The sequence below is a fragment of the Manis javanica genome, chromosome 2 (genome assembly GCF_040802235.1).
Source record: "Manis javanica isolate MJ-LG chromosome 2, MJ_LKY, whole genome shotgun sequence".
NCBI classification, from domain to species: Eukaryota; Metazoa; Chordata; class Mammalia; order Pholidota; family Manidae; genus Manis; species Manis javanica.
Window position 1 is genome coordinate 81,487,008 of NC_133157.1, and position 26,233 is coordinate 81,513,240.

At 34.4% G+C, this 26,233-nt stretch overlaps 1 protein-coding gene across 9 annotated transcripts in view; it reads right to left on the reverse strand.

Annotated features, from left to right (window-relative positions):
• Nucleotides 1-26,233, reverse strand: part of AGTPBP1 (ATP/GTP binding carboxypeptidase 1) — a 213,354-nt gene that overhangs the window by 119,121 nt on the left and 68,000 nt on the right. For all 9 annotated transcript variants that reach the window (XR_012127773.1, XR_012127772.1, XM_073228728.1 and 6 more), the window contains 4 exons: nucleotides 25,553-25,646; nucleotides 12,287-12,324; nucleotides 8,699-8,907; nucleotides 7,735-7,912 (listed from right to left, as the gene is read on the reverse strand). Coding sequence is in view for 7 of the 9 variants with exons in the window: in XM_073228728.1 (XP_073084829.1) it covers nucleotides 7,735-7,912; nucleotides 8,699-8,907; nucleotides 12,287-12,324; nucleotides 25,553-25,646 (519 nt within the window). In the remaining 2 variants the exon portion in view is untranslated. The remainder of the gene's footprint in view (nucleotides 1-7,734; nucleotides 7,913-8,698; nucleotides 8,908-12,286; nucleotides 12,325-25,552; nucleotides 25,647-26,233) is intronic.

Here is a 26,233-nt window from a genome sequence, read left to right on the forward strand (position 1 = left end):
TCCAAGAAATCATTGCCAAGACCAATGTCAAGGATCTTTTTCCCTAGTTTTCTTCTAGGAGTTTTATAGCTTCAGTACTTATTTAAGTCTTAGGTGAATTGCAAGTTAATTTTTGTGAGTAGTGTAAGATAGGGGTCCAGTTTCATTCTTTTGCATGGGGATATCTAGTTTTCCTTATATCATTTATTGAGGAGTCTGTCCTTTCCCCATTGTGTGTCCTTCATACCCCTATGAAAAATTAGTTGACCGTGTGTGTGCGGGTTTTTGTCTAGGCTCTCTATTCTGTTCAACTGGTCTATGCACCTGCTTTGAGCTCCATATTGTTTTGATGACTACAGCTTTGTAGTACTTTGAAATCAAGAACAGTGATGCCTCCAACTCTGTTCTTCCATCTCAGGATTGCTTTGACTATTTGAGGTCTTTTGTGGTTCCAACAAATTTTAAGATAGGTTTTTTTATTTCTATTAAAAATGTCATTGAGATTTTGATAGGGATCACACTGAATCTGTAGCTCACCTTGGGTGGTGTGGTTATTTTCACAATATTAACTTTTCCAATCCAAGAACACAGGATACCTTCCATTTATTTGTGTATTCTTCCATATCTTTCCGCAGTATCTTACAGTTTTCGGTGCACAGGTCTTTCAACTCCTTGGTAAAATTTCTCCCTAAGTATTTTATTGTTTTCAAAGTTATTTTAAATGGGATTGCATTTTTTATTTCTTTCAGGTAGTTCATTGTTAGTGTATAGGAATACAACTGATTTTTGTATATTGATTTTGTATCCTGCAACATTACTGAAATCATTTATTCATTCTAATGCTTTTTGGTAGCAATTTTAGGGATTTTTATACATAAGCAATGTCATTTGCAAAAAGATAATTTTACTCTTCCTTTCTGATTTAGATGCCTTTTATTTCTTTTCCCAGACTATTATAGCTAAGCTATCCAGTACTGTGTTGAATAGGAATAGCAAAACTAGGCATCCCTATCTTACTCCTGATCTTGGAGAAAAGGCTTTTTTTTTAACTTTTCACCACTGAGAATGATGCTAGTTATGCAATCATCATATATGTCCTTTATTATGATAAGGAAAATTCCTTCCATACCTAATTTGTTGAAGAGTTTTTATCATGAAAGCACTTTGAATTTGGTCAAATGCTTTTACTACATCTATTGAGATGACCATATGATTCTTTTCCATCATTCTGTTAATGGATGTATTGCATTTTAATTTGTGGATGTTGAGACATCCTTGCACCCCAGGAATGAATCCCACTTGATCATGGTGTATAATTCTTTTTGTTTGTTTTTAAATTTGGTTTGCCAGTGTTCTGTTGAGGATTTTTGCATCAGGGCTACTGGCCTGTAATTTTCTTTTCTTGTAGTGTCCTTGTCTTGGCTTTGGTATGAGGGCAATGCTGGCTCTATAAAATGAATTTGAAATGATTCTTCCCCTTTAATTTCTTAGAAGAATTTGAGAATTCTCTTTAAAGGGATTCTTCAAGTGTTCGGCAGAACTTACTTGTGAAGCCACCTGGTCCTGGGTTTTTATTGGAGACTTCTGATTCCAGATTCAATGTCCTTATAGTAATTGGCCTGTTTAGATTTTCATCTTGATTCAGTCTTGGTAGGTTCTGTGTTTCTAGGAATTTATCCATTTCTTCCAGGATGTCCAAATTCATTGGAGTATAACCGTTCATAGTAGTCTCTTCTACTCCTTTATATTTCTATGGTATCAATTGTAATTTCTACTCTTTCATTTACATTTTATTAATTTTTTACCAGTCTGGCTAAAGATTTGTCAATTTTGTTTTTCTTTTCAAAAACCAACTACTTACTTTTGTTATCTTTTCTATTGTTTTTCTAACCTCTCATTAATTTATGCTTTAATATTTGTTATTTCCTTCCTTTTGCTAACTTTGGTCTTAGTTTGTTCTTCATTTTCCAGTTCCTTGAAGTGTAAATTAAGCTGTGTATTTGGATCTTACTTTTTCCTTAATGTTTATCACAAAAAAATTCCCTCCTAAAATACTTTTGATACATCCCATAAGTTTTGGTACATTGTGTTTCCATTTTTGTTTGTCTCTGATTATTTTCTGATTTCCCTTTTGATTTCTCTTTAGACCCTCTGGTTGTTCAGAAGTATGTTGTTTTATTTCCACATATCTGTGAAGTTCAAAGCTTTACTCCCATTGTTAATTTCTAGTTTTAGACCATTGTGATCAGAGAACGTACCTGATGTGATTTCAATATTCTTACATTTGTTTAGACTTGTTTTATGACCTAATATATCATCTATCCTAGAGAATGTTCCAGTGTGCACTTGAGAAGAACATGTATTCCACTACAGTTGAATGGAATTCTCTGTATGTATCTTTCAGGTCCACTTGGTCTAATATATTCTATCTAAATGATCTATCCATTGTTCAAAGTGGGGTTCCGAAGTCCCCTACTATTACTGCATTGTTCTCCATTTATCCTTTAAGATCTATTAATTACTGTTTAATATATTTTGATGCTCCAATATTGGGTACATATATATTTATAATTATTGCATCTCTTGATGAATTGGCCCATTTATCATTATATAATGACCTTCCCTGTCTCTTGCTACAGGTTTTGACTTAAAGTCTATTTTCTTGGATGTAAATATACCTACCCCTCCTCTCTTTTGTTTTCCATTTATATGAAGTCTCTTTTTCCATCCCTTCATCATCAGCCTATTTATGTCCTTAAAACTTAAAATGAATTTCTAGTAGTAACATATAGTTGGGTCTTGTTTCCTATCTGTGTCTTTTTATTGGAAAATTTAAACCATTTACATTTACAGTAATTACTGGTAAGTAAGGATATATCATTGCCATTTTGTCCATTGTTTTGTGATTGTTTTGTAGCTATTTTGTTCCTTTCTTCCTTTCTTGCTGTCTTTGTGAGTTGATACCTTTTTTTGTATGCTTCAAATCCTTTCTCTTTATCATTTGTGTATCTATTATAGATTTCTGCTTTGTGGTTGACATTAAGCTTTCTTAACACTTTTTACTGTTATAACCATCTATTTTAAGCTGAAAACAACTTAATTTCAATTGCATGAAAAATTTTACCCATGTACTTGCCCTCACCAAAATTTATATTGCTGATGTCCCAATTTACCCCTTTTTTATACTGTGTATCTATTAATGAAGTACTGTAGCTATATTTATTTTTAACATTTTTGTCTCTTCACCTATATACTAGAGTTCCGTGATTTACATACTACTTAAAATAATAGTACATTTTGAATTTAACTATGTATCTTTATCATTGAATTTTACACTTCTATGTTTTCATGTTACTAACTACTTATAGTGAAGATTTATAAACTCCTCCCCAGCTCCCAAATATCTGATCTCCTCTCTTTCCTTTTACTAACAGAATAAAGGTTATAGATTTCAGCCTACTTCACATCATATGACCAATTTTTGACCAAAGGTATGTGAGGTGAAGTGATAAATACAAATTCCAGGCCATAGCTTTTAAAAAGAAAATTGCCATCGCCATCTTCTTTCATTATCACATGCACATGAGGAAACCTCCAAGGATGAGGATGAAAACAAAAAGAATCTGACTCCTCTATTTAATTTGCCAAGAACTTTAAAATCATCCACCAGTGCTGTGTTTCTATTAATTTCTCCTTATTATTCAATAATTATTTATCTATCTTTGCTCTAGTTTTTGACACACTTGTTATTACCTGTCTCATATAAAATAAACTTTGCTGTCCTGTTTTAAACATTTTGTTCTGTATTCATATTTTGTATGGTAGTAATGCTGTCTTCCTCACCTCTTTTGCTCTGGGAATAACATAACACATTGGCCAATTTGTTTACTTTCAAGCTTTCCATTTTGCTGTTTTAAGAGTCTACAGTATGTATCAGTTACTGAGATTTCTTTTAACCCAATCTGAGAGCCTCCTACTTTTAGTAGTATTTTATCCATGTAGATATCTTATTACTGAAACTGATCTGTTTGTTCTTGCTTTGTAATTAGCACTCCCAGGATTTTGTGCATCTTTGAAACCTCCTTGCTTTCCTACAGTAGTGATAGTTGAGAAGTTTTTCCACGAAAAAAATAAATGATTTTACATAGAATTTCAAAGGGTCTATAGTCTCTAAAGTTCATCCATGGATACCTATGATTCCACAGATCCCAATCTAAGGATCACTGTTTGGGTATTACTTCTACATTTTAAAACACATTAGTTGGACCACTATTTCTGTAACTGTCATTTTAGAAATGCAAGAATAAGGTAACATTAGGGAATCTGTCAATATAAATTTTAGTTTATTTTTTTAAAAGACCCACTTTGTTATAACTGTATATTATGCATCTTTCACCAAGAATTAGTTGTTATTTTTCAAAATAATAGTAGAGCAACTATTTATTTTATATAATTAACAGTTTGTAATATTTAATACAATTTCTCTGTACAATGTCATTTGCATTCTTCACATCTTGATCTTCCCTGGCCTGGCTGCTACTCCATGTACTTTAGGAAGGGTACTTGAGCAACATACATTCAGACCCTTATATACCTCAGAGTATGTCACCTTCACATATAGATGGCAACTAATAAGCATTCAGAAATTTTGAGTCGGAACCTTTTCTTCCAAATTTCTGTAGATGCTGCTTAGCTATCTTCTGGTTTAACATTCAAGAGAGTAAGTCTGAGTCCATTTCAATCCATTCATCAACAAATTCTAAGTGCACACTTACTATATCTCATGAGATCTAAGAGATGCTGACGATAAAATGAAAACAAGTCCTGTCCTCACAGAACTTATAGTCTAGCTGAGGAAGGTAAAAATATGAAAATTGTAATGAAAGTAATTAAGCCTGATATGTGAGAAAATATGGAAAACAGAAAGAGCGTATTTTCCTTCTGTCTATACAGTCACTCCTCTCATATGTTAATCATGGAGGCTTGATAGTCAATGTAAATCATTTCCAGGTCACTGATCTATCAGTCTGAGATGAGACAGAAAAGAAACCCTCAGAAAAATATCACCTTTCTGTCATTTTTTTTTTCATGTTGGTAAATTCACTGCCCTAGAAGTCAGCTTTCTCTATACATGTGATTATTCTGGACACTGAATAAAAAACACTACAGGGTATATCCCCTATTTCCCTCCCATTGTTACTACCTACAACATCATATACAAATGTCACCAGCTTTCCCCCATAATCCTATGCTGGCATACAGGAGAGAAAGGGATTCAAACTGCTTCTCGACTTTCCCTCCAAATTAGGTGCTCACAGAACCTCAACTTGGAGCCAGAGATACTTTATTTTATATAAAGGTGTGTAGAGAGTTAAAACTCTCCTTTCATCTATTCATATCTCCACCATGTTTTCTGCATGTTTTATGTGTGTGTGTGTTCCATGAGAATGCCCCTTCTTCTACCTAGCTTTTAGATTCAGTACAGGTATTCCCCTCATTTTAAAGTCTGCTGGTAATTTTAAATGGAATGGAAAGGAATTAGATCATGGTTTTCACTTAGCTATCTTTCTCAAGCACCAGACTCAGTCTTAGGGCCTTTACACCCTTTAAAGGAAATGTCTGAATAACCCATTTTGATATTCTGTATAAACTTATACTTTAATAATTGCTTTAAAAATAAAGTAAAAAAAAAACTAAATAAATAAAGTCATAACAATGTACTATGTGGTATATGCCAATGATAAATCTATATTAAGGATAGTAGAATTATAAATATATAAAAATTCCCTTAAATCACTTGTTTCAAATAATTGCTTTAAAACATAAAGGCCCTTAAATTGTTTTCCAAAAAAGTGTTCAACTGACAAGAAAATACTTTAGAAATACTATTAATAATCTAGACTTTCTAGTTTTCATTTTACTAGATCTGATCCAAAAAATCTGTTTTTTTCCCCCACACTAAGAAATTTAAACTCTTACTTCCTTTTACTATGCACCCACCGTATTATTGTAGAGAAAATGCCAAATAACCAACTTCAGATAATTTCATATTTTCATTCAGGCAAATCACAGGCAAGTTTTGTTAAGCATAAAACATAACATTTTTGTTAATTAGGTATTTTTAACTGTAAAAATATGAAGTTCATTAAAAAGCTACCAATGTAAGGCAAAAATCTCTTGAATATAAACATGAGCAACTTTTTCCTGAACACATCTCCTCAAGCAAGGGAAACAAAATCAAAAATCAACAAATGGGACTACATCGTGATAAAAAGCTTCTGTACAGCAAAGGACACTATCAGCAGAACAAAAAGGCATCGTACAGTATGGGAGAATATATTTGTAAATGACATATCTGACAAAGGGTTAACACCCAAAATATATAAAGAACTCACATGCCTCAACACCCAAAAAAACAAATAACCCTATTAAAAAATGGGCAGAGGATATGAAGACAATTCTCCAAAGAAGAAATTCTGATGACCAACAGACACATGAAAAGATGCTCCACATCACTAATTATCAGGGAAATGCAAATTAAAACCACAATGAGATATCACCTCACACCAGTTAGAATGGCCAACATAGACAAGAATAGAAACAACAAATTCTGGCAAGGATGTGGAAAAGGGGGAACCCTCCTACACTGCTGGTGGGAATGTAAACTAGTTCACCATTGTGGAAAGCAGTATGTAGGTTCCTAAAAAAACTAAAAATTGAAATATCATTTGACCTAGGAATTTTACTCCTAGGAATTTAACCTAAGAATGCAGGATCCCAGTTTCAAAAAGACATATGCACCCCTATGTTTACTGCAGCACTATTTACAGTAGCCAAGATATGGAAGCAACCTAAGTATCCATCAGTAGATGAATGGATAAAGATGATGTGGTACATATACACAATGGAATATTATTCAGCCATAAGAAGAAAACAAATCCTACCATTTACAACAACGTGGATGGAGCTAGAGGGTATTATGCTCAGTGAAATAAGCCAGGCAGAGAAAGACAAGTACCAAATGATTTCACTCATCTGTGGAGCATAAGAACAAAGCAAAAACTGAAGAAACAAAATAGCAGCAGAATCACAGAATCCAAGAATGAACTTACAGTTAAAGAAGGGAAAGGGACTAGGGAGGGAGAAGGGGAATAAGAGGCATTATGATTAGCACACATAATGTAGGGGCAGGCACGGGGAAGGCAGTATAGCACAGAGAAGACAAGTAGTGATTCTATAGCATCTTACTTTGCTGATGGACAGTGACTGTAATGTGGTGGGTACTTGATAATGGGGGGAATCTAGTAACCACAATATTGCTCATGTAATTGTATATCAGTGATACCAAAAAAAAATGTAAGTGCCATTTCTGAAGAGTTAAAAATTAAAATATAAGTTTAATTTCTTCATCCACTAAGAAAAAAAAAAAAGCTACCAATGTAGGCCCAAACAGAACTATCTAAACATTCAATGTTTACATTCTTATATTTTGAAAACTTGTATCATTAATGTTCCTGTGTAATGCTGAATTTTTTCACATCCAAATTTACATATATTTAACACATCCCAGATAACTTCCTTAGTTACAACCTCAATTTCTTATATCTAAAGAAATATTTATTAACTAAAATCCAATGTGCACGTTTGTCACATTCATTAAGGCCTGGAGAGTTGAACACAAGCAAAAATAAGAAGCTGACAGGGTCAGACAATTCCAAGATCCACTGAAAGCCAGCAGTAAGCATGGGGTCCTACCTTCAGGGGGTAAACTGTAGAGCTGGGCCACAGGTCCAGTCACAGGAATAACTGGTAACTGGAAATGAAAAGAGCTTTTAATCGTTGGGAGTGGCAGGCGATTTTTAGGAAAACACTTCCTCATTATCAGACTGGACGTGTTGACAAGAGGATCAAGGGTCCTGACTGCCAAACATTCCTGTATTTTTAAAAGAAAAAAAAGAAAAGATAATGTGCCTTTGGTGACTAACTGAAAAGATTTTATATTCCTTCAGAAAGCAATACAATAGTAATTATCAAGAAACAAATATCATAAAAACCAATATGGTAACATAATTATAAAATAGCTTTGACTACTCAAGAGTCTCTATAAGTAAGAACCTCACACAAAAAATTTAGTAATACTCTTCCTTAAACATACTAACACAGCAGAAATCAGTACCATCTTTGGTACCAAAAATCACCAAAGTACAGTAGTCTCCTCCTTATCCATATTTTCCACAGTTTCATCTAACCATGGTCAACTGCGGTTTACAGAACTAGGATCCCTAACTCAAGTTTCAGTTTTGTACCCTATTCAAAAATGCTCTATCCAGAAGTAAGACACTGAGAACACTCACAAACAGCACAACTGCCTCATCAGTTGTAAAGGATCCACAAATACCTTATGATGCGAACATGCAAAACTGAGTACATCTTAGAAAACATGGCTATAATAAGGAATCCCTTCCCACCCACAAGGTGGACCTACACATCCCCCTTCTACTTACAGGAAAAAAACTCTCATATTGCAGAAATGTGCACTAATTACTTCTTTGACTCAGTCTGAGGTCACATGTGATAAATGATTGTCCATTTTGGTTTTCAGATATTTTAAAAAGATATTTATCATAAATTTTTTAGTATTTTTAGACAGACTTTTATTAAAAACAAATCATCACATTAATATATAATCACAATAGTAGAAAGAAAATTAAAAACTCACTTGTGAAGTATTATAGAGAATTTTCATACCATTGGCATCAATAAATGCTTTCCTTCCCAACTTGATGTTGGTAACACTTTTTAAACTCTGTAAAATTCCTTTCCGAATGAGCATGTTTCTATGTCGATTATCATGGCGATGCCAATCTACATAAATTGATAAAAGGACTTGGACATATCCTCTGTCTACAGCTCTCCTGGCATTTGTTTCTTTAATAAAAGAAAATTGAGAAAGAGTAGTTTTTTTAAGTAACAAAAGAAAGTGGTATAATAAATCAAATTAAAACTATAATCACAAGATTGAAATGATTATAATTCTTTTTTTAAAAAAAAACTATATGTGTGTGTGTGTATGGCAACCACATTAAAATTTTTTATCTAAAAAAATAAATATGACAATTTGCACATGGCAAATTACAACATTTTCCAGAAACCTGCCCATATACTGTTTGTAGTTAATACATACCAAGGTATCTATAATAAAATTAGGGCTACTTACTTTTAAATATTAATGCTAACAAAAGTTACATGTATTTTAAAATTTATGAACATACTGACTTTGTAAGTCTTTAATCTACTGGCTGTGAATATGATTTTGTTAAAGGTCATTATCACTACTGTAACTTCTATTGCAAACTCTGTATGTTTTCACTGAAATTAACTCCACTGGACTGTAAACTATTACAAACTTTTTAATTGCTTTAATTACCCCCATTATATAAAAATCTAGGCCATAACAATGCTAAATTAAAAATACTTACACAACTTTTAAAGAAATGAAATGTAAGGAGTATTATATGACATGATTAGAAAATGGAGCTTTCTGGTCATTAATTTTTTTAATGTAATGAAAACTATATTAAAGGTTTTCTTAAAATGGTCAATTTTATTGGGGTCGAATTAACAGAAATAAATCCACAAATTTGATCTAATTTTTAAAGTATTAATATTTAAGATTATTAATCAAAAGGGTGTATTTCACTCAAATGGCAGCAAGGGAATCATATCATAGCAACATTCTGAGCTATGTTGCCCACATGGGTGGGCAAATTTTAAGAGTGCAAAATAACACAGAATACTAAAAGATTTGGGGTGGCTTAATTATCAAGGAATACCAATCTCTTCCTAGTCTAAGTTTACCTATGAAATGACCCCGTCTCAAGGCATGGACACTAAGATAATGCAACTCTAAGGTTGCCCTGCATTTAGTTGCCTGAAAGAATTATTACAGTTTCCAAATGTGCTCATATATACCTAAAACATAAAGACACTGAGATAAAAAATAAAATAAAAGGTATTAATGCCCTCTCAGAAATTATGTTCTGATACTAGAAACCTGGAAGAAACTCGGGGGTCGGGGAGAGGCTTTCTTACATAAAAGTTTCAAAATCTCTGTGTGTCTAGAAGAGCTAGGTTGCTAAGGCTCTGACTATTTACAAAATCAGTTCAATAGTTTTGGCTAACAATAGTTTCATGTATTTTAAATAAATATTTAAATGAGTTTGTTTATACCTGCTGGAATATACAGGCCTTTAGCTTACTAGCTGTAAATATGATTTTCTTAAAGGATGTTATGATCATTGTGATTCCTCTTATAAGCTGTATTTCCACTAGCACTCCCAATAACCTAAATGGTATTCACAAGAAATATTTATTCTTTATTAAGGATCAAATAAGAAACTTGGCCATAATTCAAAAACAGAGGTGCTGAATGACCCTCAAGAGAAGTGAACAGAGCTACCTGCAATCTAGAACTTAGCACAACTAATTAGTTTAGTAAAGGGGTTTTCATTCATGTGTTCAGGACACCTAACTCTCAAGGACCCTACGGCTCTTCTTCCCTCTCTACTTAAAAGACAACTCGGGTTTCTCTTTAGACTGCAGCATCTAATCTATAAACTGGCCAGCAATGGCAACTAAGCTACCTACCTGTCTTTCTGCTCTGTGTGTATACACATATTCTTTGCTTTATACTCTCGAGTTTATTATAGTAGTCCAATTTATTCTTTTAAAGTAGATTACTGTTCCCCCACAAAAAGCAGTTTTAAAAAAAATGAATGAGAATGCTTCAGCATGCCATAGTGCCTTTAAAAATACTGTAGGTGTAATATTTTGCATTATTAAATTTTATCCTAGTTAATGCCATATGCCACATGAAAACATATAATATATAAAGCAGAGTCATTCTACTTGTTAGTTACATTTTTACCTGATGAAGTAAAGAGATTGTTTGCCCACCGTCTTCATTTGAAGAAGAAGAGGGACAGAGTGAAAGGAAGACTACTATTTTTAAAACTGAAGACAGTAGATTTCAGTCATCTTTGGTTAACTGATTTCTATAAAATACTTGAAACTTATGAGTTTGGGTTTTTACTGATAGAATTAGTGACTTTGTCATCAATTTCTGAAAATGAGTAACCTTTAACAAAAGTTTAGTTTTAACAGCTATTTTAATCTACTCTAAATCTAAAATATATGCCTATGCTAATTTAAAAATTGTTAAATACTTTGAACCACAAAGTCAGGGCACATCAAAGCAAAGCTAAAAATATCTTTTAAAGATAATTCAGGTATTCTGATCTTGGTCTAAAATTTACCACATCATATAGGAAAACATGGGCTACATGGGCTAATCTAATTGAGTATCATGCATCTCATTTTAAGGACAAAACTACTAATTGAATTTCATGTATTCTGGTATATAATATCAATACCTAAGGTGATTTTTTATATTTAATAAATCAAATAATCAGATTTTCAATCAATTAATCATTTGCTACTATTCAAATAAACAATTCTGGTCATTTAAGGCAAGTTGGTATTACCCTTAATAGACAGTTTGGGAGAAAAATAACATTGAAACCATCAACACATACATATCTTTAAGACTAAATGTTATCCTGATTATTTAAGATGTTAACTGAATCAACCAATGGACATGGGAATGCTTACAAAAATATTTTTAAAAGATGCTGAGCATCTTAAGAGGCAAAAACACATAATGTACATGATTACTCTCCAAAATCATCATATATAAGACACATTTATACTCCAATGCTTCAATGTTGAAGATAAAGAAAATAATGTTTTCATTTTTATAAAGGAATATAACAAACTGTAAATTTACATTAATAGTAATTTTTAATGTTATACGTTTGAATTTATGGTAGAAACAGAATTTCTAATAAAAGGGTTTTAAATGAAAATCATGTATTCATATAAAGACAGAAGTTATTCAAAATATTCTTCATAATAAAATGTTCTCAATACAATGTTAGCTTCACTCTCAAAAAATAGTACTTAATATACATGTTACTTTCCTCCATTAACAGGGAATTTTATGTAAATTAATTAGAAAAAGGAAGTCAATGTACTTGAATAAGCTATATAAATATACTGAATAAATTATAGCTCAATAAGCATAAATGTCATTAGTTATGACATGTATCAATAAATCGCACTAAAAGATAAAATCGGTTTTGATATTAAATTATCATAAACCATAGACTAAATTGCCATTTCCAGTTTCTTTAGCATAACGGAATACTCAAAAAAATAGTATCTAGTATTTCTAGTAGTTAAAACTTACTTGATTTTAGCAATGCAGCAAGAGTGTCTAAAGCAACCCTGTCAACATGAGAAAACACAAACAACAACAAAACTAGTAAAATCAATCTACAACAGTAAATTCATACAATCTTTTCAGATAGGTTATTATTATCTATTCCAAAAGTCATTCTCATACAGTCAATTATGTATAGTGTCTCTCTGGATGCATCTCTCCCTTCAGGTTAAAATCAGGTATGAGTATGAGAAAGACTGAAATAACAGCAGACAGAACAGGACCAAAAAAATCATTTTTTAAGGAAGAAAAATAAAACTAACAATGTCTAAGTCTTTGTATTGGAAATTAGATGAATGGAATCAATTATTGTACCTGTATCTGACCCTGACAGAGTTCACAAAGGACCACTATTAAGAATCTAGGCCCTGACTCACAAATTAAAACCAAAAAAAGTTTTCCATAGAAATAAAGTTCATAACTACAAGTTCTGTAAATATTCATAGCTATCTAACTTTTAAGTATTTTAGCTTATCAAGAAATAAATAATCCTAATATTTAAAGACTAACAAATAAATGTAAAACAGTTTTGAACTAGGAGGTTTGTGGAGATGCATGGGCCCTTAACATTTTTTCAACCATAAGGCATCAAAGAGAATAATGAACCTAATTAATATCTCAAAAACTCTTACTGTTCAATAGATGACAAAGAATAGCAAAAAAGTTTAAAGTACTTCTATTTTCTTTGAACATAAATATTCAGTTACACACAAAATCAACTGCCATTAACAGGCTTTAAAAATACACATAAAACATCACTGTGGAAAATCGTCTATTCAAATTGTTACTCAAATCGTTTAAAAAAATTACTGAAAATTCAAATGGTACTTAACTAAAAATATAAGACAACATACTATAGTACCTCTTAATAAGATTTCAACAATCATAATTAATCTGCAAAGATAAACATTTTCAGGCAAACGTAAGCATTTTACTCATCATTCAGCATTTGTTGAATGCCTACTAGACGGCCACAGCAGCAGGTTCTTCACAGGTATAAAATTAGAAAGCTAATTTATCTCCTACACAAATAATTTTACAACGTATACAGTGTAATAAAATGTACCCATCTATAAAAACCCCACTCAAGAAATTAAAACCAAAAACAAGGCAATGAAGTAAAAGCTGAATATATCAGTGTGAAAGGAGACACAGCATAGCCAGATGTGGGGAAAGGTAAACAGCATAATCAATTAGAAGATTTAAGATGGATATTAGTTTAAGATGGATACTGGTTCGTAGCAAAACCTGAAACAATAATCCAGCATGAGGCACACAGCAAGTGCTCATTTATAAGAAATGCTGATTACTCTTATCCTCTAGAACAGGTGGTTAACAGTTACACTTTGGTTTATTGAAACAAATGAAGCAACCACATAAACCTCATTAACATCTGTAAAATAAAAACAAAAGTATGTGCTTTAAAAAGTATTATAAATTTATACCCATAACACTCAAGATAATGTGAAGTTCTGGTAAAGTTGAGTTAAAAGCAAATGAAAATTAGAAAACTATATACCAAATTTTCATAGCACTCAATCATCAGTAAGAAACTAACAATCTTGTAATTACGCGTAAATTATACTTAAGATTATAAAACTATCAGAATAAGCATGGATTTTAATTTGCTCAAAATTAAACACATAACTAAAACATCTTCCAAGTGAAATGGCAATTAACAAAAAATAAAATGAAAAGAACACTATTGTTCAGCAAGACCTGATAAATGCCAGAAACTGTTATAGGTGCCTTGTATGTATGTTTTCTAGGTTAATTCTTAAAAAACAATCCTGGTCTACAGAATTGGCACATTTATGAATAAGAAAACAAAGTATTTCAGAATATAATGTGCCTAGGGTCGCATAAAAACTACGTAATATAGCAAATCAGTAACATAAGCCTTCCGCTGAGACAGAGTATTATGAAATCATAAATGTCAGTCTCCTCCAAAAAGATGTTAAAGGCCTAACCCCCAAGACCTCAGAATGTGATCTTATTTGTAAACAGGGTTGCTGCAGATATAATTGGTAATATGAGGTCATACTGGAGTACGTGGCCCTTAACCCATCATTACTAGTACCCTTTAAGAAGAGGGAAGGCTTTTAGAAGACAGACATGCAAGTAGAGAAAACTGTATGATGGAGACAGAGTTTGAAATGCTGCAGCTACAAGTCAAGGAACACCAAAGTCTGCCAGCAAACACCAAAGCTAGAAAGGAGAAGCAAGAAACAATTCTCTCACAGGTTTCAGAGGGAGCATTGGCCCTGCTGACAAGTTTATTTTGGACTTCAAGCTTCCAGAACTGAGACTACAATAAATTTCTGTAATTTATACCACCAAATTTGTACTACATACTTTGTTACTACAACAGCCCTAGAAACTAATACAATCAAGTTAGATGCAATCACAATGAACACAGGATTCTCCCAGCTAAGAATTCAAAATAATAAACATCTGAGTACTTTCAGAAAGTCTTACTCCCTGCTGTTGGTTTGTTGTGACACCTAGGAACCAAATAAAAGTGCTTCTGACAGTTTCTAATACTTAAACTACATGGTTTTTTGTTGATGTTTATTATTATCATTGGCAAACAGAGACATGAACCCATCTAGCTCCACTAAATTAGAAGAAATTATGAAGTTTGGTGCAGTCATCTCGACATTTTTACCAAAATGTTACTTAAAAGATATTTTTAAAAACATCAGCACAAAAGAATTCCTAAAATTCTAAACTTATAAGCCAGTATGATTTTATAATAGAAAAGGTATGAAAGAATTTTAGAATAGACTGAAATGCAGTTTATATTGTTAATTTTTTAGAATTTCTTAGTATCAGTATTTTACACTTCTGGACATAATTTTCCACTCCCCTCGTGTCCTATACATATATGTGTGATACAGAACAAGCCATACAACTAACAATGGCTTAAAAAGCAGCCTCCCGCTTACTCAAGAGCAGTGAAGGAGGAAAAGCTTAAGGCCCTGGTCCTCATGAAGTGACATCTCCTTTAAGCTGGAGGTTAACCCTTATGAGGAAACTCAAGAAGACTTACAATAACTTTGAACTGTTTCCTTCTGGATTATCAGTGTTTGTCCAAAACTTCAAACTAGAAAGGAAAGTAAACACTAAAGGGAAACATTACCTTTTATCCCTCAATTTTCTTCCACTAAATGCAGGGTACTGTTTAAGTGGAAGAACTGTGAGACAACTATTTTAGATACCAAATTTTATCATTAAGGGAGAGACCCTAAGATTATTACAAATGATAAAGACATCAGGATATAGATGTTTGATCGGTGAATGTTTTTTTCTTTCTAAAGTAACAATAAAGTTTTAAATTTATTTTTCTTTTTAAAACATAGAGAAAAGAATGAAGGAATAATTTGGAGAACTACTTATCAGTAGTTTAGACCCACTGATTTCTACATGGTTTTAGATATATACCATGTTGTATATTATATAAATGCTTTTGAAATGTCCCACTTCTATGAACATTTCTTATTAGATTTGGTAACTTGGTCAAAATAGAGTAATGTAGATCTTACATAGGAAATCATAAACACAAAAGATTGATTATAAAGTACTATAAATATCAAGAGGAGAATATAAAGACTATTATTTTAGTATAGCTAGGATTCATTCATAACATTTACATTACTTACCTACACTAATTACAGTAATTATTAGTTTGCACTATATAGGCATTGTGCTAATGACAGAAATCATTAAATCTCACAACAACCTTCTGGTGTACGTGCTAATATCACCATTTTTCAGACAGGAAACTGGAGCATAATCAGTTAGGTAACTTATTTCATATCATGGAGCCAGTAAGTGACAGAGTTAACATGCAAATCCAGTTCTGCCTGCCTCCAGAGCTCACTCATTACACCATACCAATTCTGTAAACTGGTTTTACTAATTGTGATACAATCATTTTCTGTCTTATTACATTTCCTCAGATGCTCTAGGACTGTATATAATCTTTGCAAAAGTAATGTTAAGTCATCCCACCAAATAATATTTAGTAAGCAATTATATATGCAAGTAAACTACCATTTTTAAGAAAGGTACAAGCTAAAATATTTGACCTTTACGAAGAAGAGTGAAAAGGCTAGAAATGTTCTAACCTTACTTGCTTGCAACATTTAATCAAGTACATGATGTGGACAGGTTTTTCCTTATAAAAGAATCTAGTAAGAGAAAAAGAATGAGACAATTAGAAAAGTCACTGTTTTGCAACCCCTAAAGAAATAATCGATCTGGAAGTGCCATGAAATATTGCCATATTATTAAGTGAAAAGTAGATGGATTATCTCAACTAAATGATCTTAAGTGGTGCAAAACAGAGGACCCAGCACCACCAGTCTAGTCTCTCAATCTATAGGAAATTTGAAGGATATACTTACATGTTAAATGACCCTAGTATACAGTCATCTTAATCTGGAAGGTTGGGATATTCTACAAGACATCAACTAGGTTCCTCAACAAATAAATAAAACAACCAAAAACATAGGGGAGCTCCTATGGATTTTGAAAAATTGTAAGACATGTCAATCAAAACGAATGTATAGACCTGACTGGATTCTGATTTGAACAAGCCAACTATAAAAATGACACTTTCTAGACACTCAGAAAATATTGGATTACATTAAGGAGTTATTAATATTGTTGAGCAAAGAAACAATATTGTGGTCAAAACTGAAAGAAAGGAGGAGGTGGAGCCAAGATGGCAGCGTGAGTAGAGCAGCAATCTCCTCCCAAAACCACATATATCTATGAAAATATAACAAAGACAAGTCTTCCTAAAATAGAGACCAGAGGACACAGGACAACATCCAGACCACATCCACACCTGTGAGAACCCAGCACCTCACAAAGGGGGTAAGATACAAACCCCGGCCCAGCGGGACCCGAGCACCCCTCCCACGGCTCCTGGCGGGAGGAGAGGAGTCAGCAGGGAGGGAGAAGGAGCCAAGGACTGCTGAACACCCAGCCCCAGCCATCCAGACCAGAGCACAGACACAGTGCATGCATGGGGTCCTGGATACTAGGGAAACAGGGTGGCAGGAACAGTGAGTGGGTGCCTGAGGCTGACTCCGGAGAACAAAGAAATGGGAGCGGCCATTTTTTTTTTTCTGGCGAGTGCTTTTTGGAAGCCTTAAACGGACAGGGACCCCAATACTAGGGAAACAGCGAAGCAAGACCAGTGAGCGGGTGCCTGAGACCGGCACCTGATAGCAAAGAAAATTGTGTGTTATTCTTCTGTTTTTTTTTAAATTATTTATTTCCTTTTTTGTTGTTGTTGTTGTTGCTGTTTTTGTTTTGGTTTGGAGAGTGCTTTTTGGAAGTCTTAAAGGGGCAGGGCAGGACACTTAGTCCAGAGGCAGGGAATCTGGGGATCTCTGGGCACTCTAACAACCTGGAGAGCAGGGAGCAATCCCATACAGAGATAAATAGCCTCCCGGCCGCTCCCTCTCAACAGGGCTCCACCATTTTGAAGCAGCACCCCGAGCCAGGCCATGCACACAGCAACAGCGGAGATAAACTCCATGGCAGCCAGGCAGGAAGCAGAAGCCCTGTCTGCGCACAGCTGCCCAGCACAAGCCACTAGAGGTCGCTATTCTCCCAGGAGAGGAAGGCCACAAACCAAAAAGAAGGAAAGCTCTTCCAGCTTTCACTCGTACCAGCTCTGCAAACTCTCTCTATCACCATGAAAAGGCAAAACTACAGGCAGACAAAAATCACAGAGACAACACCTGAGAAGGAGACAGACCTAATCAGTCTTCCTGAAAAAGAATTCGAAATAAAAACCATGAACATGCTGACAGAGATGCAGAGAAAAATGCAAGAGCAATGAGCTGAAGTCCGGAGGGAGATCACAGATGTCAGGAAGGAGATCACAGAAGAGAAACAAACCCTGGAAGGATTTATAAGCAGAATGGATAAGATGCAAGAGGCCATTGAAGGAATAGAAACCAGAGAACAGGAACGTATAGAAGCTGACATAGAGATAAAAGGATCTCCAGGAAAAAAACAATACTAAGAGAACTATGTGACCAATCCAAAAGTAACAACTTCCATATTATAGGGGTACCAGAAGAAGAAGAGAGAGGAAAAGGGATAGAAAGTGTCTTTGAAGAAATAATTGCTGAAAACTTCCCCAAACTGGGGGAGGATATAATCGAACAGACCACGGAAATACACAGAACCCCCAACAGAAAGGATCCAAGGAGGACAACACCAAGACACATAATAATTAAAATGGCAAGGATCAAGGACAAGGAAAGAGTTTTAAAGGCAGCTAGAGAGAAAAAGGTCACCTATAAAGGAAAACTCATCAGGCTAACATCAGACTTCTCGACAGAAACCCGACAGGCCAGAAGAGAATGGCATGATATATTTAATGCAATGAAACAGAAGGGCCTTGAACCAAGGATACTGTATCCAGCACGACTATCATTTAAATATGATGGTGGGATTAAACAATTCCCAGACAAGCAAAAGCTGAGGGAATTTGCTTCCCACAAACCACCTCTACAGGGCATCCTACAGGGACTGCTCTAAATGGGAGCACCCCTAAAAAGAGCACAGAACAAAACACACAACATACGAAGAACGGAGGAGGAGGAATAAGAAGGGAGAGAAGAAAAGAATCTCCAGACGGTGTATATAACAGCTCAATAAGTGAGCTAAGTTAGGCAGTAAGATACTAAAGAGGCTAACCTTGAACCTTTGGTAACCACGAATTTAAAGCCTGCAATGGCAATAAGGACATACCTCTCAATAGTCACCCTAAATGTAACTGGACTTAATGCACCAATAAAAAGACACAGAGTAATAGAATGGATAAAAAAGCAAGACCCATCTATATGCTGCTTACAAGAACCTCATCTCAAACCCAAATACAAGCACAGGCTAAAAGTCAAGGGATGGAAAACCGTATTTCAGACAAACAACAGTGAGAAGAAAGCAGGGGTTGCAGTACTAATATCAGACAAAATACACTTCAAAACTAAGAGAGTAACAAAAGATAAAGAAGGACACTACATAATGATAAAGGGCTCAGTCCAACAAGAGGATATAACCATTATAAATATATATGCACCCAACACAGGAGCACCAGCATATGTGAAACAAATACTAACAGGAATAAAGAGGGAAATAGACTGCAATGCATTCATTTTAGGAGACTTCAACACACCACTCACCCCAAAGGATAGATCCACCAGGCAGAAAATAAGTAAGGACACAGAGGCACTGAACAACACACTAGAACAGATGGACCTAATAGACATCCATAGAACTCTACCTCCAAAAGCAACAGGATATACATTCTTTTCAAGTGCACATGGAACATTCTCCAGAATAGACCACATACTAGCTCACAAAAAGAGCCTCAGTAAATTCCAAAATATTGAAATTCTACCAATCAATTTTTCAGACCACAAAGGTATAAAACTAGAAATAAATTCTACAAAGAAAACAAAAAGGCTCACAAACACATGGAGGCTTAAAAACATGCTTCTAAATAATCAAAGGATCAATGAACAAATTAAAATAGAGATCAAGGAATATATAGAAACAAATGACAACAACAACACAAAGCCCCAACTTCTGTGGGACGCAGCAAAAGCAGTCTTAAGAGGAAAGTATATAGCAATCCAGGCACACTTGAAGAAGGAAGAACAATCCCAAATGAATAGTCTAACAGCACAATTATTGAAACTAGGAAAATAAGAACAAATGAGGCCTAAAGTCAGCAGAAGGAGGGACATAATAAAGATCAAAGAAGAAAAATTGAGAAGAATAAAACAATAGCAAAAATCAATGAAACCAAGAGCTGGTTCTTCGAGAAAATAAACAAAATAGATAAGCCTCTAGCCAGACTTATTAAGAGAAAAAGAGAGTCAACACAAATCAACAGAATCAGAAATGAGAATGGAAAAATCATGACAGACTCCACAGAAATACAAAGAATTATTAAAGACTACTATGAAAACCTATATGCCAACAAGCTGGAAAACCTAGAAGAAATGGACAACTTCCTAGAAAAATACAACCTCCCAAGACTGACCAACGAAGAAACAAAAGTTAAAAAAACCAATTACGAGCAAAGAAATTGAAACAGTAATCAAAAAACTACGGAAGAACAAAACCCCGGGCCCACATGGATTTACCTCGGAATATTATCAGAGACACAGAGAAGACATAATACCCATTCTCTTTAAAGTGTTCCAAAAAATAGAAGAGGAGGGAATACTCCCAAACTCATTCTATGAAGCCAACATCACCCTAATACCAAAACCAGGCAAAGACCCCACCAAAAAAGAAAATTACAGACCAATATCCCTGATGAATGTAGATGCAAAAATACTCAATAAAACATTAGCAAACAAAATTCAACAGCATATCAAAAGGATCATACACCATGACCAAGGAATGCAAGGATGGTACAACATTCGAAAATCCATCAACATCATCCACCACATCAACAAAAAGAAGTACAAAAACCACATAGATGCTGAAAAAGCATTTGACAAAATTCAACATCCATTCATGATAAAAACTCTCAGCAAAATGGGAATAGAGGGCAAGTACCTCAACATAATAAAGGCCATATATGATAAACCCACGGCCAACATTATACTGAACAGCAAGAAGCTGAAAGCATTTTCTCTGAGATCGGGAACTAGACAGGGATGCCCACTCTCCCCATTGTTATTTAACCTAGTACTAGAGGTCCTAGCCACAGCAATCAGACAAAACAAAGAAATACAAGGAATCCAGATTGGTAAAGAAGAAGTTAAACTGTCATTATTTGCAGATGATATGATATTGTACACAAAAAACCCTAAAGATTCCAATCCAAAACTACTAGAACTGATATCAGAATACAGCAAAGTTGCAGGATACAAAATTAACACACAGAAATCTGTAGTTTTCCTATACACTAACAATAAACTAATAGAAAAGAAATCAGGAAGACAATTCCAGTCACAGTAGCATCAAAAAGAATAAAATACCTAGGAATAAACCTAACCAAAGAAGTGAAAGACCGATACCCTGAAAACTACAAGTCACTCTTAAGAGAAATTAAAGGGGACATGAACAAATGGAAACTCATCCCATACTCATGGCTAGGAAGAATTAATATCATCAAAATGGCCATCCTGCCCAGAGCAATATACAGATTTGATGCAATCCCTATCAAATTACCAGCAACATTCTTCAATGAACTGGAACAAATAATTCAAAAATCCATACAGAAACACCAAAGACCCCGAATAGCCAAAGCAATCCTGAGAAAGAATAAAGTAGGGGGGATCTCACTCCCCAACTTCAAGCTCTACTACAAAGCCATAGTAATCAAGACAATTGGGTACTGGCACAAGAACAGAGCCACAGACCAGTGGAACAGATTAGAGACTCCAGACATTAACCCAAACATATATGGTCAATTAATATTTGATAAAAGACCCATGGACATACAATGGGGAAATGACAGTCTCTTCAACAGATGGTGCTGGCAAAACTGGACAGCTACATGTAGGAGAATGAAACTGGACCATTGTCTAACCCCATACACAAAAGTAAATTCAAAATGGATCAAAGACCTGAATGTAAGTCATGAAACCATAAAACTCTTAGAAAAAAACATAGGCAAAATCCTTTTAGACATAAACATGAGTGACCTCTTCTTGAACATATCTCCCCAGGCAAGGAAAACAACAGCAAAAATGAACAAGTGGGACTATACCAAGCTGAAAAGCTTCTGTACAGCAAAAGACACCATTAATAGAACAAAAAGGAACCCTACCGTATGGGAGAATATATTTGTAAATGACAGATCCAATAAAGGCTTGACGTCCAAAATATATAAAGAGCTCACATGCCTCAACAAATAAAAAACAAATAATCCAATTAAAAAATGGGCAGAGGAACTGAACAGGCAGTTCTCCAAAAAAGAAATACAGATGGCCAACAGACACATGAAAAGATGCTCCACATCGCTAATTATCAGAGAAATGCAAATTAAAACTACAATGAGATATCACCTCACACCAGTAAGGATGGCTGCCATCCAAATGACAAACAACAACAAATGTTGGCGAGGCTGTGGAGAAAGGGGAACCCTCCTACACTGCTGGTGGGAATGTAAATTAGTTCAACCATTGTGGAAAGCAGTATGGAGGTTCATCAAAATGCTCAAAACAGACCTACCATTTGACCCAGGAATTCCACTCCTAGGAATTTACCCTACGAACGCAGCAATCAAGTTTGAGAAAGACAGATGCACCCCAATGTTTATCGCAGCACTATTTTCAATAGCCAAGAATTGGAAGCAACCTAAATGTCCATTGGTAGATGAATGGATAAAGAAGATGTGGTACATATACACAGTGGAATACTACTCAGCCGTAAGAAGAGGGCAAATCCTACCATTTGCAGCAACATGGATGGAGCTGGAGAGTATTATGCTCAGTGAAATAAGCCAAGCAGAGAAAGAGAAATACCAAATGACTTCACTCATCTGTGGAGTATAAGAACAAAAGAAAAACTGAAGGAACAAAACAGCAGCGGAATTACTGAACCCAAAAATGGACTAACAGGTGCCAAAGGGAAAGGGACTGGGGAAGATGGGTGGGTAGGGAGGGATAAGGAGGGGGAAGAAAAAAGGGTGTATTAAGATTAGCATGCATGGGGCGGGGGGGGGAGAAAGAGGAGGGCTGTACAATACAGAGAAGACAAGTAGTGATTCTACAACATTTTGCTATGCTGATGGACAGTGACTGTAAAGTGGTTTATAGGGGGGACCTGGTATAGGGAAGAGAACTTCCAACATCAGCACTCTCTGGAAGACTCATACCAGAAGATGATCATCAAAAAACCCCAACAAAGATCCATGCACTGCTACAGCTGTAGATGCACTCATCCCACCGGTTCCTGGACTTGCCATGGGAATGAAGAAGGAGATATCTAAGCTGGTCTGTGCATACAGTAAAACAACAAATTTGACTGGATCTATACTGTTGGAACTCAAGCAAGAACTAGGAGAAGTGCAAGTTGTAGCAGTCCAAAATCTTGTAGTCTACAGTAGACTGTAATCTAGTAGACTACAGACTACCTACTGTTAAAAGAACATATGGGATGTGAACAGTTCCCAGGAATGGGTTGTTTTAATTTGTCTGACTTCTCTCAGACTGTTCAAGTACAGTTGGACAATATCCATCAAATCATAGACAAATTTTCACAAATCCCTAGGGTGCCTAACTGGTTTTCTTGGCTTCACTGGAGATGGCTGGTAATTATAGGTCTGCTTTGGTTACGTAACTGTATTCCTATTATGTTAATGTGTGTATGCAATTTAATTAGTAGTTTAAAACCTATACATGCTTAAGTTACTCTACAAGAAGATATGTCAAAGAAATAATCTTCCCATGTTTTCTTCCATCTGCTACTCCTATAGCTTTTCTTCTTCCTTCCTAATTACAACCCTTAAATAGAATTCGGGCCTCATAACGAATTTACCGAGTATCATAATTCTTCCAAGTGATAAAGATACCTCAAGACAAATACTGGGCATAAAAGCCACAGGGCATAAATCTGCAAAGAAGTAAAAAGCTAACCTTTTCAAACAATATTGCTTCTCTCTCACTTACCAACTTCACATTTCCCTGTATGGTGCCGCAAGATGACTGGTTAGCCAGAGACGGGTAAGATTCCTCAAGGGAGGAACAACCTAAGACAGGCACAGTTGCAGGGGGGCCATCAGGTGAGAAATTGGGGATAAACAGAGGTGAGGCTTAGAACCTCACCGCCCCCTGTTTTGAGAGAAATCTTCTGCATCCGTGGATATTTTATTGCCCTTGTCTAGCTTGGATTAACACTTAGTCTACAGGCACACACCTGTTCAACTACATTTGCTCCCTTACAGCACTAAACCATGTTTTCTACCTTTATCTTGCATCTACCTACCACTTCAGCATTTTATTAAAAATAATAATAATAATAATAAGGGAGAAATGTGGGATTCACATATAAATCAAGTATAAAAATCAAACGAATATTCATATTTGACCTGATTGTTTATAGTTCATAATGCGTGATCAAAATCTTAAGTTTCTGTGATGACTGCCCTTGTACTGTTCACCATGTAAGAACTTATTCACTATGTAAGAATTTGTTCACCATGTAAGAACTTGTTTGTTATGCTTCAGAAGATTGGAGACTGATGAGAATTAGGCTTGGGGTGGATTAATGATTGTGCATTGAGCATTGAGTCCCCTATATAGAATTTTTTTGTTGTTAACAACTATTTGATTAATAAATATGAGAGATGTCCTCTCAACAAATAAAAATAAAAAATAAAAATAAATCAGTCATGGGGATGAAAGGTACAGCATGGGGAATATAGTACATAATATTGTAATACCTTTGTATGGTGACAGATGGTAACTACATTTATCTTGGTATTTCATCATGTATATAAATGCTGAATCAAATGTATATACACATACACCTGAAATTAATATTATATCATCTATACTTCAATTATAAAAAAATTCTGATAAAAAAAAAGAATGACCTCTACCATGGCTTAAGAAAATACTAAATACAACCAAATAACTGAAATTGCATTCAGTTTTTTAAGTTTGAAAGTCCTACAAATGAATGTATATATTTTTGTGTATGTTTATATACTCTTATATATATATATATACACACACACATATACATACACAAACATACATACATATAATCTATATCTTGAGATAGGCGTACATATCTCAAAATCAGAAAAAAGAAAATGACATTATTTTGACCAAAAAAAGTATAAATTTAAAATATGTTCAGATAATTTTGAGAGTGAAGGAAGCAGTCATTAAAAGACTTTAAAATTGGTTAGGGAATATAGTAGGCATTCAATAAATATTTCTGAATAATGATACTCTATAAATAATCTTTTTTCCTCTTATAGTACCCAGGAATGTTCAATGTCTAAATTTCCATAAGAGTATATTCAATGACCTTAAAGGTTTCTAATTTTGCTGTATCTTTGAAGATTAAACTTTATAATAAAGAAAATCTTTATTGTAATAAAATCACTTTTTAAGAACTAAGAAAAAATCCTAGATACAATTTTACTCAACCTGTTCAGTAAAGATCAAGATGATGAGGCCCACAATTACAAAGGATATATCTCTACTCACACTCAGAACATTTACTCACTTCATAAGACCCGAATTCTTCTTACTAAATGGTCCAATGATTTTAAACATCAGTTCCACAACTCCATTTTTCCCTAAGGATACTGAATTCACAGCTGGGAGAGGGAGAAAAAGATGTAAAGTGATTTAAAAACCTCAATAAGTACAAATGTGTATACCTGGTGATCCACAACCAAAAACATATACAAATGGTTTAGTAAAAGTGAATTCAAGTCCCTCATAGAGTCCACCTTGGCCAATCACTTGAAGATATTTGGTTTTTTGCTTTAACTTTTACAGGAAGTTGCAGGAAAATTTTGAAAAAGTTATATAAAATAATAAAATGTTACTATAAGAAGAACACTTTAAAGTCACTACATTTTATTGATAAATTTGATGAATTCTACTAAATACCTGTTCATGGGGATTCAGAGACAAAAGCAAACAGCGCCTGTCCTCAGAAAAGACAGTGTACAGGAAAATGGCAGAAACAATAAACAAAAAATAAAACACATAAACAAACAAAATAGAAATAGAAATAGACTCAAAAACCCAGAGAACAAACTAGTGGCTGCCAGAGGGGAGGGGGTTGGCAGGATTGGCAAAATAGGTAAAACAGAAAAAGAGGTACAAACTTTCAGTTATAAAATAAATAAGTCACAGAAATGAAAAGTATAGCATAGGGAATATAGTCAGTACTACT